The 16,717-nt window shown below is 34.4% G+C and overlaps 1 protein-coding gene across 2 annotated transcripts in view; it reads right to left on the bottom strand.

Annotated features, from left to right (window-relative positions):
* Window positions 1–16,717, bottom strand: part of GPC6 (glypican 6) — a 1,241,421-nt gene that overhangs the window by 940,710 nt on the left and 283,994 nt on the right. For both annotated transcript variants that reach the window (XM_001366572.4, XM_056807658.1), the window contains exon 2: window positions 614–772. In XM_001366572.4, the coding sequence (XP_001366609.1) occupies window positions 614–772 (159 nt within the window). The remainder of the gene's footprint in view (window positions 1–613; window positions 773–16,717) is intronic.

Here is a 16,717-nt window from a genome sequence, read left to right as displayed (position 1 = left end):
AAATTAACTTTATTATCAATTCCTCATATATCCCAGCAGGAATATTATGCCATAGTTTTTTCTATGAGATATATGTTTACATAACTTTAAATATCATTTTGACCTCTGTAATAAAACCCTGAATCCCATTTTTTAAAATTTATTTACTTGTGTCATATATTTTCTTTTGATTCCCAATAGCTTTCTACATCTCCTAAAAGATGGTGAATAATGTTTTGATATTAACTAATTAATTTATTTATTTATAGGAATTTAACACAACTGCCTTCATGCATACCTAAAAAACTCTATCATTTCTTAAAATCAATTCTGAGTGTCACTGTAATATAAAAGATAGTCCATCCTATTCAGAATATATTTTTAGAACATGAGCCATTTGAAATTACATTTTTATGTTACCTTTCTCTTCTCACAATGACACTCTATATAAACTCAGCTATAAAAGAAAATGTTGCTTTTCTCATGAAATAGATTTGGGGAGCAAATATTCAACAATGAATTCAATATCCATAATATTTAATATCAACCACTGTGAATAAGATTGGGAGATTCTTATGAAGAAAAAAATTTTTTTAAAGATACAACAGGAGGAAACTGGAAACATGTCACCTACCATCAAATTTCTTGTGCCTTGATACAAAGGTGGTACGCACAAAATGACTCGTCTCTTCCACCAGATTTTCAAACTCCAGTTTGCTTTGTTGGCTCAGTTTGTCCTCCATTTCTGTGGTGCAGCATGTGTATTCCTGAGGGCAGATTCTCAAGTGTTCCCCTGGAATCAGAAAATAAAATGGTGGCAGATGAATAAAAGTACTACAACAGACTTTTAGGAAATTATTTCTCCATCACTGCCCTGAAGTTTCATGGTATTATTCCATTAAAAAATTCCAGACATTGTCACAAATTACTCACTCACTATATGACAGGGAAAAGTCAGACTTTCTTTGGTTGGTCCAAGTTAACAGTCATGTAAAGGAAAATATATTAAAAGAACTTTAAAAAATTACTGTTCTCTTTCTGTTATCATTTAAAGTATCCTAAGAAATATTTAATGACAGGACTAGTAATAAGATTTCAGGTGTCCTTGTCTTTGAGATCTCAAATTAGAGGAATATTTCAATAATATTGCCATAGTCTGTTAAGTGAATAAGACTCAGAATGGAAGATTTCCCTGTTTTCACTATCTGCCTGTCTGTTTGAATGCAGTCCCTATTCTCTCTGCACAAGTGAGTATATTTTTAATGGCAGGTCCTGGATCCCATACTTTCTCTTGGTCGACATTTCTTGTCAGACACAGAAAAAGCTCTCCTGAAAGAAGGAATGCACTGAAGGGTTTAATTAATGCTTATGTTATATGGAAATGCAATGTAAAAGGTAATGAAAGCCTCTTATTTAATTCAACAGATTTATCTCTTGATGTACCATGCCAGTTCCTTTGACAATATTGCTTTCCTCAGTGCTATTTGCAAGGGGAAGCCAATTCTTTGCCTCATGAAATTAAAATGGTCTGTTATTATATGAAATGTGAATTTCCAATTGATGTAGCATTGTTAGTGTCAGAAATATTTAGCATTGGCTGTGGGGAAGAAGGAAAACCCACCCAACCTCTTGAAAAATAAAACCAACAAGTTCCCCTGTGATTAAAGTCATTCATAAAGCATTGAAAACATTAACACTAAGTGCTTGATTCTATGATTAAAATTCATTTATAGTGTTTAACAGTATCACAAAAATTATGTGCAGTGCTCTAGATCAAATATTGAGTATCTCGTGTCTCCCCAACGAGTTTTACTTATAAACCTGAGTGTAGCAACCCCCCAATTAAAAGTCACTCTGTATGGATATTAAAGTGCAGCTCTGATATAATCCAAAAAAAAAAAGTGTAAGAGATTGGAAAATCCATCCAAAACCAAAACCAAATAAAGGGAAAAGAAACCCTTCCACTCTGGGAATTGCCCAATTATTGACACTAGGTTATATGCTACTGACTAGCATTCTACAGAATTCACGGGGAGTGGGAGTAGTGGGGTGAAGAGGGGAGTGAATCAGAAATAGGGAACTTTAAAGATATGTTTAAATGGCAAAGATAATTATTATAAGTTCTAGTTCATCTTTAACATAGAGAAGATACTAGAGAAAAATCAGTTCATTTGCTATAATATAGAGTGTCAAAGATGGTGGTTTTGAGAAAATTTTATCACAGTCACTTCATTTCTTTCTAAAATCAAGTAACTAGCTAAACAGAATAAAAGGACACACTACCGGAAATTAAATAGCTTTCTTTTTTGCTATACATAACTTTCTCAATCATAAATATAGGAAAACTTACTATATTGTATAAGAATTTAAAATATGATTTATAGTGTTAGTTTATAGGGTTTACAAATATATATATATGTGTGTGTGTGTGTGTGTGTGTGTGTGTGTGTGTGTGTGTGTGTGTATGTATGGGTATCATTTTCTTCTTTCAAAAGAAGGTGTATTTGTAATAAGTTCCTCACAATCTCTCACATCCATTTCCTTCTTTTAATTCACAAGGCCAAAACCTGATTCAGAACCTCCCCAAGAAGTCTTATCTATAGTGAGGCAATAGTCTTCTTTTTTTAATTTTTATTTGGTCATTTCCAAACATTATTCATTGGAAACAAAGATCATTTTCTTTTCTTGACTCAAACTCATTTCCCTGTTGTTGGTATTTGCATTAGAATGTTCATTTAGAGTCTCTCCTCAGTCATATCCCCTCTACCCCTGCAGTCAAGCAGTTGCTTTTCATTGGTGTTTTTACTCCCACAGTTTATCTTCTGCTTGTGGATAGTGTTTTTTAGATGCCTGCAGATTGTTCAGGGACACTGCATTGGCAATAGTCTTCTTGACTCATAATTCTCCTCTCCAATCTCTTATCCACACAGAAGCCTAATTTATATTCCTAAAGTTCAATTCTGTCATCATTCCCTCTTCACCGTACTCCCATGGTTCCCTCTTTTCTCTAGGAAAAAAAATTAAAATGACTATTTTTAGCTTTTAAAAGTCCTTTATCACCTGACTATAACCTACCTTTCCAAACTTGTTACATATCCCTCTCCTTCACACACCTTACTTTTAGCTAAAATGGCCTGCTTCCTATTCTCCATACACACAATTCTACCTCTCACCTCCAGACCTTTGAATGTGTGTCCTTCATACATGGAATGAATTCACTATTCATCTCCTTTCAGCATCCTTCTCTCTCCCTTGGAAGCTCAGATCAAACCCCACTCTCTTAAGGAAATTTATATTGATCACCCTAGTTGTTAGTGCCTTCCCTCTAAAAGTGCTTTGTTTTTGATTGTTAAACATATTTTTACACTAATAAAATTAAAATTTTAATTTACCTTTCTAAGTTATTTTCCCCAAATAGAATATGAGGTCCTTGAAGGCAAAGTCTCTAACTTCTTATCTTTATATTTTGAGAGACTTATAAAGTGCTGGAGACAAGGTAGCTTTTTAAATATGAATAAATGAACAGTTTGATATTTCATAGTGATAATCTAAACTATCTGAGTTCCATTTTTGCATTTGGCAAGGCAGTAGGAAAAACTGTGTTAAGAACATTCTGACTGTAAGATCCATTTACCACCGAATCTGATAGCTAGAGAAGTTGTAAAAGGAATACCCCAGGAGCACTTTTAAACTAGAATATATCCTGATCTTTGTGTTTTGTGTTAAGCACCTAGAGACAAAAGGGAATAGTGAAACAAGATGAATTTTTGGAGATCCCTTGCAGTGTAATGAGAAAACAAATACTGTCTTACACTTAAAAAATTTCTACCAACATACATGTGCACCTTTTTTTCCTAAATTGTCAATACTACACACATAATATTCTCCTGAAAAGATGCATTTATCAATTTGTTCATCCCAAATGACTTAAAATGTTATTTTTCCTAAAAGGGGCTTATGTTGAAACAAGGGCATTTGCTAAACCTTTCAAATAAGGTAGAGATCACATGATTGAGTTGACTTTCCTGAATTAAATGAATATGACAGAGGATTATGAATAAGAAGTTTTCTTTACCCCCCCCCAAAGTTTCCAAACTCCAATTATAGATGTGCAGCTACTTCCCTCAGGTCTGGAAGGTTTATTTTCTTCCTTGTAAGCTTTTCACTAGGAAGTTTCTGTTAGCAAACTTGCAATTTTACCAATGTGAAATGCATCCCTGGTATATTGAATCTTGGGAAATCATGATTTCATTAGTGGTATTAGGAGTGGTGATATCACTATTTAGAGCAAGCCAAAAGAAGAATCAGTCTGCAAAGTTGCTGAAACTATAAGCCCATTTTATTTGGCTAGGAGCAAAGAAAGTCCTGACTTCCAAAGACTAGATAAGAAAAATAGGCTTCAGGATACTCTTTCCAAACCACAATCATCTATTTCCTGAAACTCTGATTCTCTCTGGTGTTACACAATTAAACTAGATGACTGTTTTTATTATTTCATTTATCATCCTCTATGGTCTCCTAAAGCTCCTAAATAGTGAGAACTCAGATTGACAATCTGGGCCAGACCCCTCGATTTATTTACATCTAGGATTACTTTAAGGATAAAAATTAGAACTAGGTTCAAGAACTCACCCACTCAAGCTCTTAATCATTATTGTTTTGTGCTGTAGCCTATCAGGGAGAGCTGAGAAGTTGTTAGGAGAAGGAAACATTAGAAAATTTTGGTTTTTCCTTGGAAGTCAATTATTAATGCTTGTCCATATCTCATTCTGGTGCTCAGTCACTTAAAATTTCCTTCTTTTTTCCATCGATCAACACATTTTTGTTAGCTTTTTCATTTCATAGTTTTATTTCAATAGTGTTATTTGAGATTTAAAAAAAAACCTAACTTACACCAAGTTTCCTGTTACTGATATTTGGAATTTTCTATTCTCTAAATTTATTTTAACCCATTTCTATTAACACACATAAATTTCTATTAACCTAGTACTTGTTTTCAGATTGCAATGCTCTCTAATTATCTATAGTTTTGCAGGATATGCCACCTGCCAAGGAATGCTTCTTCCTTTGAGGTCCCAAACCCAAGTATTAACATCTCCACAAAAGCTTCCTTGACTCCTCTGTAGCAGTCTCTAAAATTCTGTCTGGGATACTGCTTTACTCCTATCACTTTCTACCTCAGATTAGACTTGAGTTTATCTAGACTAACTTGCATCTGAATACACTATACAACAGTCACCAGAAATGGTGTCCCTTTTTTTTTAAAAACAAAACTTCCCAGCTCATGAAAACATTGCCATATCCTCTTTTAAACAACACTAGCATCATCTGTAGTCTCTTCTAATAAATTTGAATCTGTACAACAAAAACAAAGGCTGAATGATATAATGTGTACTTCTAATCTTGCAATGATATCCAATATTGAGAACAGATGTTGATAAAAATATAGTAGGTGTATTAACTATAAAAACTGTCTGCATCGGTCCAAATGCAATTAAAATTGTCCTGAGATAAGATGGTGATTTTCTGTTTTAATGTTTCTATTAAACTCCCATCAATATTATTATTGATAAGTATTTGTCATGTCAATAAAGGCCAAAACAATTATTTTCTACATCAGTTTAGGCAAGGGTCACAAAATTAAATGAAGTGCAATAGTAGAGATAAACATAATCTCCCTGTCATTAAAGAAATAATAGTTACAGATTCAAACAGGAAGCAGATGTTATTTTTATATTTTCTTCCAATTTAAATTTGCAACTATTATTTATATAATAATTGCAGACTAATTAAATAATTGTTATAAGATCCAACCTGTTACTGCAAAAAAAAATGCAGATAGAGCTAAAGGTGAGAAAAGGTTTAACTAGTAATTATATTTGTTTCCATAATCAACTTAAGTTATGAGTAACAGCCATGGAACAAATTCATCCACAACAGGCTGAGGTAAAAATATTCATAATATAATTTTAATGTTCTGGGATATGAGGAGGATTGATTTGCTGTAGCCACTTATTCAGGAAGGCCCAGTAATGAAACATAGCTCTGTCTTGCTTACTCCACATATTTAATCAGTTTTCAAATCTTGGGCTTTCTTCCTCTCCTAAATACCTGCATTATCATAGGTTTAATTATAATCTTTATTAGATGATTCCTAGATGTACTTATCCAGTCTTAATTTCTCTCCTAATTTATAATACTACATTATCAATGAACTGCTCAACATTTCAAAATGGATGTCTTAGAGGCATCTCAATTTTACTATGTACAAAACAGAATTTATTACTCCCCTCCAAAACCCTCTATCGTCTGAACTTCACTCCTACTGCAGATCCCACCATCTTTTCAATTCCCCAGATCTGCAAACTCAAAGTCATCTACAACTTCTCCTTTGTCCATTCAACACATTTAATCAGTTGCCAAATCTTGGGAATCTTGAGTTTTCTCCCTTATATTTCTCTCAGATTCCCTCTTTTCTCCCCTCTTAAACAGTTCACAGTTCACTATACTCTAGTTCAGATTCTAATCATCTTCTACCTGGAATATTGCAATAGCCTTCTGGATGGCCACCTTTCTCATGACAACTTCTTCCCATCTAAACCATCCTCTCTCTATGGAGCTGCCAGACTAGCTCCCCAGTACATCTAGGACCAAACATACTCTATTTAGCTTTTAAGAACTTTCATTGCTGACTTCTTCCTACCTTTCTAGTCTTATTTTTAATGACCTTCCCTACACTTTACAATCTAGTGACACTGACCTATGTTGTCTTCCTCACACATGATAATCCATTTCCCAAGCCCATGCCTCTGTCCTAGCTGTCACAAATGTAGGGGTTGCTCTAAGTTCTCCAATTAAAATTTAGCTAATGCGACTTTCCTATTTCTCCAAAGCTGTTACTATTTTCCCCTTTAAGGCTACTTTCTATAACACTGTATCTAACTTCTCCGGCTTTAGATTTTCTAATTGTAAAACTGAAAGAGTGGGATTAGGTACTCTCAGGCTAGTAAATGGTTAAGAAACATCTAACCAAAAAAAGCCACATGAAACACTTTTAAATATTTTTACATCACTTTCTTAAGTCATGGCAATCAGTAAAACAATAATTCAAGTCCTAATTTGAATTCCTGAATTCCCGGGTATATTATCTTCACAAAGAAAATCCAAGAATTGGCTTGTGATTCAGTTAGATCCAACCAACCTATATGTATTCTCTGAGTTCTTTTTGAAGAAGAATTTTATAGAATTCCAAAAGGTCCTTAAGAAGATGGCTGTCAACTCAAAAGATATTATGTAGACAATCGCTTAGATCATGTTATGAAGTATTCTAGAGTTCAGAGACACCAAAATTAGGGCAATTTTTCATTTAAAATATAACTGGGAAATGTTCAGTTAAGTATAATACAAGGCAGATAATGTTAATTTGTGGTTTTCAAAGTCAATAATGGGCCTCAGGTTTGCGTTTCTACTTGACTTTGACAGCACTGATTTCTATATTTGTTGAATTGGCCTGTGCCATCTGTGGATGATTTATGGCAAGTTAGGAGCTAGAGCTGGACAGCTAGGTGGCACAGCAGTTTAGAGTGAGGGACATACATCTTCTTCAGTTCAAATTTGGTCTCAAACACTTATTAGGTGTGTGACCCTGGACAAGTCACTTAACCATATTTGGCTCAGTTTCATTATCTATAAAATGAGCTGGAGAAGGAAATGACAACAAACCCAGTATCTTAATCAATAAAGTCCAAAATGAATTCAAGAAAAGACAAAAAAAAATGAAAGATTGGGTTGTAATCTTCAACACTAGAAAAGATTACAAATATTGCTAAGATTTTTGACACATTGGAGTGTATGTGTATGTACAATTGTATATTTGTCCCTTTTTTGTCTTTTTTTTCCAATAAATTTTAAGTTAGCCAGCCTGAGAAAAATCTTTGGAGAAATCAGACATAAGAAGTGATCCAACTTCTTCTCTTAAAGGGCAAAAGGTTAGTGTGGTTGCGGTGAGACCACAAAGGGAAGGCCCCATGGCTATTTACCATCAACACAATTCCAAGATGAAACTCCAACCACAGACCAGCATCTCATTTACAAAAATTGCTTAATGAGAGCATTTATGCAAATTCAATGTAAAAGATAGGTCACAGTTTAAAAGCATGTTCAGGCAGGCTAGTACACTGGAAAGAGAAGAAAGTAGGTACTCTGTAATAAAAAATAACAAAATATATACAGATAAAAGAAAAGAGAGGAAAACAGACAAAGTGAAAAAATGTAGGGAGAAGGAGAAAGGAGTTTACTCATTGGCTCATATTTTATTTTTTCCTATTTCTTCAGTTTACATATTCAGATTCTGTTTATTAATTAAATATAACATCGATTCAATTCATGAGAAACTGGAGGTCTCAGCCACCAGTAACCTACAGAAGTTGTTTTCAGAGAGTAAAAATAAATATGAAGGAATCAAATTCTCCAAAGTTATGACCCAGGAAAAACTTCATCCTATTCAACTCACCTAAATTTATTAAGCTCCAGATATGGACCAGAAAACCTAGTCCTGGTTTAATCATTCACAAATGTACCTATGTGACCTTGATTGAGTCCTTACTTTCTTTGCGCCATGGTTTCCTCATCTACAAAGCAACAAAACTGGACTCCAAATGGTTTTTCAAGTTCCTTCCTGCTCTAATTATGTATGAAAACTGGCCTTTTCTAAGCAGGATCCTACAAAAAATTCTTTCCTTCTCTCACAATTTAGACAAACGTCTGAGTACCGTATGGTCCATTTTCTGGTTAGAATGGATACTTTTTTTTTGAAGGGGAAATGGGTAGATTTTGAATTTATATGATAGTTTATGTGAATAATGAGTCAGAAAATTAATAAAGGCCAAAGGACAAAATTGTCATTAATTTTATATGGGTAGTTCCTAGGGTAGGTATACTTTGTTTTGATCGTGAAAAAATAAAATTGATTACCATTATGTTCATGTTTCCAAAATAAGGTTTTTGAAGGCATGCTTATGTTGAGCTTAATTGTTAACCCTCCTTCATACTTAAGACCAGCCTTTAATCCACTCATCTGCTAGTAATGAGAAAACATCCTGAGATAGCACTTCTGGACACCCAAGTGTCCTATACCTTTGCCCTACCATTTCCAAAGCCTACACTGCCCTTCTGTGACTGAAGTTCCTCTTCAAAGCTGACAATAATATTCAATTTAATCTTAATTCACCTATTTAAATTAAATGATTATGGCTTTGAGAGGAGAAAAGAATGAGATATAATTATTTTGAGTTATGTCTCAGAACCCTACAGTCCCTTAGAGATTATATTTAGTTAAAGATCATGATTGATCGTCTTTTTTTGAGCTAAGGATTCAAATGGACAAGCTTAAACATTCAAGGGGTTTGGGAATTATCTCTCTTCTTCTTTTCCTTGGCATTGCTTTGTTCTTTTATTGAATCTCTCAATAAGATCCAATAATACTCAGGAACACCTGAATCGAGAATTTCATAGTTCTTTATCGATGTCTTTTACTTCATTCTCTATCTTCTACTTTAGCAGTATCACAGGAATGGAATAATTACATTTTACAAATGAAACATACTTTCAAGATTTTCTAGTCCAATACCTTTACTTTATGGATTCTGAAACTATAGAATCACTTGCTTATGTGTGTTTGGAAACTATGAAAATTCAGAGCTCATTAAATTCAATTTTGCTGAGTTTATATGCATTTGACATACCTCACACATGCAAATAACAACACACATGTCCAGATCAGCCCTGAAAACTCCAAAAAATATTATATTAAAACAAGATGCTTTTTTTCTAAATCCTTACATAGTTCATTTTCCATCTGAGTTTCATAAATATATTGCCTCTAGTCTCAAAAGAGAGATCTAATAACTGAGTTGGTCCATGGAGTATATCCTTAGAGAATGTAAGTATGTTCTGGGTAGCAAACATATTCACAATTCATGTACTTTGCCTTGGGAACCTACACTGGTGCTTCCAATTTATGTGTTCACAGAAGCCTAAACTTTTCCTCACTGACATCTTTCCTAAATAATTTGTTTTTCCTTTATTGCAAAAGGCATCTACATGGATAGCCTGGATTACCCCTGCATTAAGTGACAAATATAGGCCAATGGTAATCCCATAGTTCCCAGCAACCTTCTACAACTCATCTAACCACTATGTCTTTGGTCCAAGATGCTGACTTACATCTTTCTCCTTCTGTAGTCTGGATTGCATAAATCAAACCAATTGCCTTCTACAAAATCAGCTACAAAGAGTGTTCAATTTCAAGTTTATTACAGCTGTAATCTCACACCTGTCTTCACTTTCTCCAACTTGGCAAATTTTACAATGGCACTTGGTCCTCCTGTATGTACAGTGCCAGAAATGCAATAAAACAATTGACAAGGTGATTGTCTTAAACCCTGACAACTGTATCTCACAATCTTCACTAAATTATATGAAAAAGCAGAGAATTTTCTGATGCATTTGGGATTTGCTATTTACAGCCCAATAACTGTGGAGCAGCTCTCTACCAATGCATGCACTTACTACAGACCAGTGGAACGTTATTAACTGAAGGTCAAATTGAATTCTTATAAGCCATTAAAAAATTAAATCACAAATTATGTTCCTGGTCCTTGCAATATTGAACATCTTCATTCGATACCCCTAAGTGGTTGAAAGTTCAAAAGTCACCATATGCAAGAAAAGACGATTCAGTAATTAGTGATGAAGTCTATTACATTCAATAGATGGGTAGTTCTTGACACTGGTAACATTCCTATATAAATGTCCATAAATACCTTCATCTTTTACAGTTCAAAAAAAAAAAAACATTCATCTATCCTAGGAATAAAACAGGCAAAAGTGAAAGTCCCTGTACTGGGAGATTACATTCTATTAGAAGAGCCAATGAGTAGATATGAAACGCATCCACGGCAGTTAGTGAGGTAGGGAACTGGCATTTGTGTCATTAGGAAAAACAATGCTAAAGCTGATAATGTTGCTTCCTCTTGAAGTCTCTCTAGTAGAGAGAGAGGGGAAAGACACTGCAGGCATGGAGGTCAATCACTGTAAATATACGTGTCGAAAAATGAACACTATGCGTGAAGACATAAAAGACGAGTTTGACGGGATTCTAAATTGTTGGAAGGAGCAAGACGTATAAAATATATTAGGTATCTGTATGTGTAATGCGCACATCTAATGTGAATATGTATATGTGTGCATAATGTCTAATGAGGCCAGAGAAAAAGGCCAAGTTATAGCAAAGTTTATGTAGGATCCTAGAGGCAACAGGAAACCCCTGGTATTTACCGAGGATTATTCATCCATAACTAATGTTATAACTCCTATTAATTTTAATGTGGACAGCAATAAACAAATTGCACCCAAGCAGTTATTGCTTTGGGGGAAGGGACCACAGAAAGGCAAGGATTCCATTTCTAATGAAAAAGCAACATGGAGCCGAGTTTCAGAATCCAGAGGAGACCTGGACATAGAGTGAATTGTTTCTAAGAGAAAAACTGCTTCTACTTAATATGAATTTCTTATCATAAAAGGTAAGGTTGAAAGACACCAGGATAACACAATAGCATATGATGATCAACTGTGAATGATTTAACTATGATCAACAATGCAAGGATCCAGGACAACTCCAAGAGACTGATGATGAAAAAGGCTACCCATCACCAAAGAAGGAACTGACAATTTGAAAACAGATTGAAGCATACCATTCTCCACTTTATTGCCTCTGATTTTCTCTAGTGTAAGCCTATACGTCGTATTTCACCACATAGCAAAAATGGTAACACATGTTCTACCTATGTAATATTACCTATGATGTTGGGGACAAGATCAGGAGAAAAAGGGAAAGTATAGGATGGAGGGGGAGAACATTCATTGCAAAATGTCAGAAAATAATTATTTAAAAAAAGCTTCAACATGTAATCTAGGACAAATAATTAATCAAAATGAAAGACACTAAGAATTGTGGAGAAACTCGGCCATGATATATGTCTGAATGTTGGAAGGCATCAGATTTTTCAGCCCTCTATTGTGAATAGTTTTTGCCTTTCTCATAGCAAAGAAAAATATGATGGAAGAAGGGTGAAATAGTGTCCATAGCTACAAAATAATTCAGCTCCCTTTGAGAACGTTGATAATTCAGCAGTATTTAAGCTAGTTTCATGGAGTATGATAAGGACTAAGAATTAAATCAGAACTACACAAAGTCTCTAAACACAAGTTATTTAACAGTTAAACTTGGAGGCTTGGCTATGATAATAGTTATCAAAGAGTTCCAAGAAAAATACAAAGGACAGTTATAATCTCATTATTAGCCTCTAGTCACTTACTAGCTCATGTTCCTGAAGAGAGTATAGAGCTTAATATCCACGGACTTTGGAAGATGACTGAAAAGAACTAAAGTTCAATAGCCATTGGCCCTATCTCTAAAAGGAGAGAGGGGTATCTAAAAACCTCCCACTAACCTAAGGGTTTCTGACTCTGCCTGTTAAATTAATATTTTGTTTAAGGAACTGAGTAGATCCTACCATCAAACTTTTAAATAAGTGTTTTTAAAGTTAGAAGGCACAGCAAATAAACCACTGGATTTAGAATCTAGATATTTGAGTTTGAATGCTGTCCTTTAAAAATTTACTGGGGGGTGAGGGACAGCTAAATGACATAGTAGATACGGAACCAGACATTGAGTGAGGAGGACTTGGGTTCAAATCTGTCCTCAGACACTTCCTAGTTGTGTGACCTTGGGCAAGCTATTTAATCCAATTTGACTTTCTGTCTTAAAAGTTGTTATAGAGATAGAATGTAAAGGTTTTTTTTTTTTTAATCACAAGATATTTACTATCTCTGTGAACATGGGCAATTAAAAAAAAACCTATTGTTTTTTTTTAATTTCAGTTTTGTCATGGGTCAAATGGGCATAATAACAACACCTAACTCAGTGTTATTCTCAGTATCAAATAACAAAATGTGTGTGAAGCACTTTGTAAACTTAAAGCACAATGCTAGCCACTTAAGGCACAATGCTAGTGATATGTCAGTAATTATTTTTATTCCTTTTACTATTTCTCCCTAGTTGATCTATCTCCTCCTTTTAATTTCAGTCTCCACTAATGAATATAGACTGCCCTCATCTATTGGTCCAAAAATATTCTATATTCTGGTGACCGTTTTCTGTTCTATGCAAGGCTGAGCTACCCCCTGGCTGCCCCAAAAGTTTGCCTTTTTTGTTTTCCCATTTCTGGTGAACTAAAACCATTTTTTTGTACTTTGCCCTTTACCTCCCACACATAAGTGTGGGTTTGATTGTTCTCACAGTATCAAAGCCATCTGGTCTCTTTTGAGAGGAGCTAGAGAAATAGCTCTTATTTATCCAACATCAATTAACCATTTGTAATAAACACAGAAGTACAACCATGATGAAATCAAAATATGGATTTCATATTCAAATCCATGCCAAAAGGGTGATTCATAACATAGGGCAGAAAACGGGGAAGAAAAAAACCATCTGGACCATGAGAGTGAGAAGAGACATTTCTTTGGAAAAGGTTGAAGGACACAAGGAAAAGCAGACATAAGGAACATGAAAGAGAAAGAAAACACGGTACAAAACTTGTGAAATAATGATACCACCATCAGATTACAGCTTGGAGCATTTTGTTAAGTTGTAGATATAATTTTATATAAAATACTTTGATGAGGTAAAGCATATTCAGAAGCACATTATCAAGAAGGCAAAAGATATAGAAACTACCATGCATACTTCAAAACCAGGGCAGAAGTTATGAAAAATCTGGAAAAATACAGATAAAAATTAGTCTGGAAATATCTTGTGTCACTGAGTATAAACTTCATCAACCCTTCTTTGATTTACATGTGTAAAGGACATAGCCTTTCTTGACTTTAAACATATATTAACCTCTTCTTACATTCTCACTAAAGTAAGTTAAGTATCAACATAGTAATAAAATTTCATCAGAATTAGAACTATTTAACCACAGGCCAAGCTGCTTCAGAATGTATTGACCTCTCTGTCACTAAATTATGCAAAGGGTGTTTAAGGGACTATTTATCAGCAATCAATTCCATAAGATTTCTGGGAGGTAGGACAAAATAATTGCTAAATTTCCTTTCCACTCTAAAATTACATGAATTCTCCTTTCAGACTTTGATTTTTAAAATCTCTCTTGGAGTTGTTCCAGAATGCTATCCTTGGGATTTAAGGAATGTACTTGCCTTATACTTGATGCTGGAGACTATCTTTTAGACTTCCAGTGATAAAGCCTTATTTAATTTTTATGATAAATATCACCCCACAGAATATAAATAATAGAGATAAGCTAAAGTATTGGGGCATTTAAAAATATTTTCCTTCAATTTTTCTTCAAATTAGCCAACATAAATGTAGTAAAAAAATAGAACAATACAGCCATACTGAGTAGTACTTTTTAACCAGCAGCCTGAGGCTTTCATGATTCCTAATTATCTTCTCTCCATTTTGCCAGTAACCTTAGTCTCACACTCTCATATTCACCTGATAAAGCTGAATATTCTCACCCAGATTAAAACTTGTACACACAATCATAGGATCATCATATTAAACATTTAGAGCTGGAAGGAATACTTTCTCTCTCTCCCCACCCCAATCCTCAGCTAATTGTGTTTCTCAACAAAGCAAGAGATTGTATACAGAAAGCAGTTTTGGGTGGAAAACAAAGCTCAGTATTATTTCAAGTGAATGTGAACCTTGATCCTTCTAACATCTAAGTAGATAAGTATCAAAACTATCCATCTTATCGTGATCATTAAGTTTCATATGGGATTGAAAAGGTCCTTTGTTGATCTTCAACAGAAACCATCTTTCTAAGGTTATTTTTAATGACTAAGTGCTTTGAGATAGATTAAGAAAAAAAAAGGTCTTTTAAACTGTCCATTAACTATTAACTTTCCCTTAAATTATTCCTCAAAGTCCTAATTTTCATATCAAATCTTGCTTCAATTTTTCTAGCAAAAAATAAAAAATACCAAAGCCACTATGGCAAAGATAGGTGTATCCAACAGAAATGAGGAGAATAAATATATCATCTGGAGAGTTCTTTTCCAACAAACTCTAGTAATTTCTTGTATTTTTACAATATTTCTAATTGTCTAATTGTTCTAATTGTTCAGGTGTACCCTATTAAGACAATTGGTTTCTGATAGCATAGTCTGTGAGGAGGATGTTTAGCAACCTCTTTGGGATTGCTTTCATGATGATTTGCTTGATTTGAGGAAAACAGACACTCTGGATGCTTTGTCATTTCATCATCTAGCTGGATATAGAGATGTTATTTTCATATTTGGAGGTATGTTTTATCTTGGGAATCAGAGAAAATTCTCCTTTCCTAATTTCTCCTCTAAGATCCATTTTATATATAGGAGAAAACCACTGTATGTATATTGGAATCTCCAGAAATTCTGGAGGATAGATTCCATAGGATTTCTCCCTCAGATGAATTCTGGCAAAGATACAAAGCCAGTTGAGTCAACAAGCGTTGTGTCTATATAGAGGGTTCTAGGTCAAGTAGAAAACAAATCTGTCTTTCTGGTGCATATTTGTGGCTCATTTTAAGTAGAATCTACAACATTACAAAATGCACAACTTCAGAATGAACAAATAAACTCATAGCATTGAGTTCTAAAATGTGATGTAATATATTAAGACATAAGATTAGATGAGGTAATGAATTATCCACAGTTAATTTGTGAAGAGTAAAAAATTCAGAAAACATTCAGCTACCTCCGTGCTTGGAAAGTTTAGTCTTAACTGTCTTGCTTTTGTGGCCAAGTCATACATAGCTTGTCTTTATTACATTCATTGACATAAGAGAGGATTTTTGAAGCAGTCAGAAGTGGAAAGCATTAAGTTTTCCTTGGAACTAAGACTTGTTGGTTATACTGCAAAAGGAATGGCAAGCAATGAACTGGCCAATGTCCAAACTGCCCGCTGGGATTGGGGTTGGGCTGATGAAAGACTGTGGATGTAGAACAATGAAAGAAGGAAGCCTTTTCACTATGATTTTCAAATGAAGATGTTGCCACCTCATTTTCCTCTAGTACTCCTTTGTTAGTGCTCTAGTGTGGAATGATGCCAGGTGAAATATCTACATGTAATTCTCTCCTCTTAAGAGAAGTGAACCCTGTCCTGGCACTCCTACATTTCTACTATTCTAGAGCAAGAAGCATGGTAGCCAGGAACTTGGAGTAGAGAAGTATTTACTTGAATTGCTAGGAATGATCCCCACAGCCTAAACTGAAGATCAGTATGAAGAATCCCTGCAGGTTTAAAGATTTGTAAAGCTTTAGGGGATCACAAGATGAGTATATGAGTAGTGAGCCTAAAGCAAAGGCAGGTATTTATACAAAGGAAAGGAATCATTGTCTATTCCTTTGGAATTATCTGAAAGTTAGCATTAAATCAAATAGCCGAAATAATACTATGCCGAAAGAAAACGACAAATGTGAAGATTTATGTCCCTTGATACATCTGCAGGCTGTATCTTAATTAACTTTCTCTCAAAGAGGTAACTGAAAATGAAAACAAAAGCCATTATTCTACACTGGGTTATTTCCTAAACCAAAAGATCCACTGTAGTGGAAGAAAGATTGGATTACACAGGACGATTCTCAAAATGTCATGGCATCCCTTCCAGAC

The sequence above is a fragment of the Monodelphis domestica genome, chromosome 8 (genome assembly GCF_027887165.1).
Source record: "Monodelphis domestica isolate mMonDom1 chromosome 8, mMonDom1.pri, whole genome shotgun sequence".
Classification (NCBI taxonomy): domain Eukaryota; kingdom Metazoa; phylum Chordata; class Mammalia; order Didelphimorphia; family Didelphidae; genus Monodelphis; species Monodelphis domestica.
This window is presented reverse-complemented; position numbering and strand designations above follow the sequence as displayed.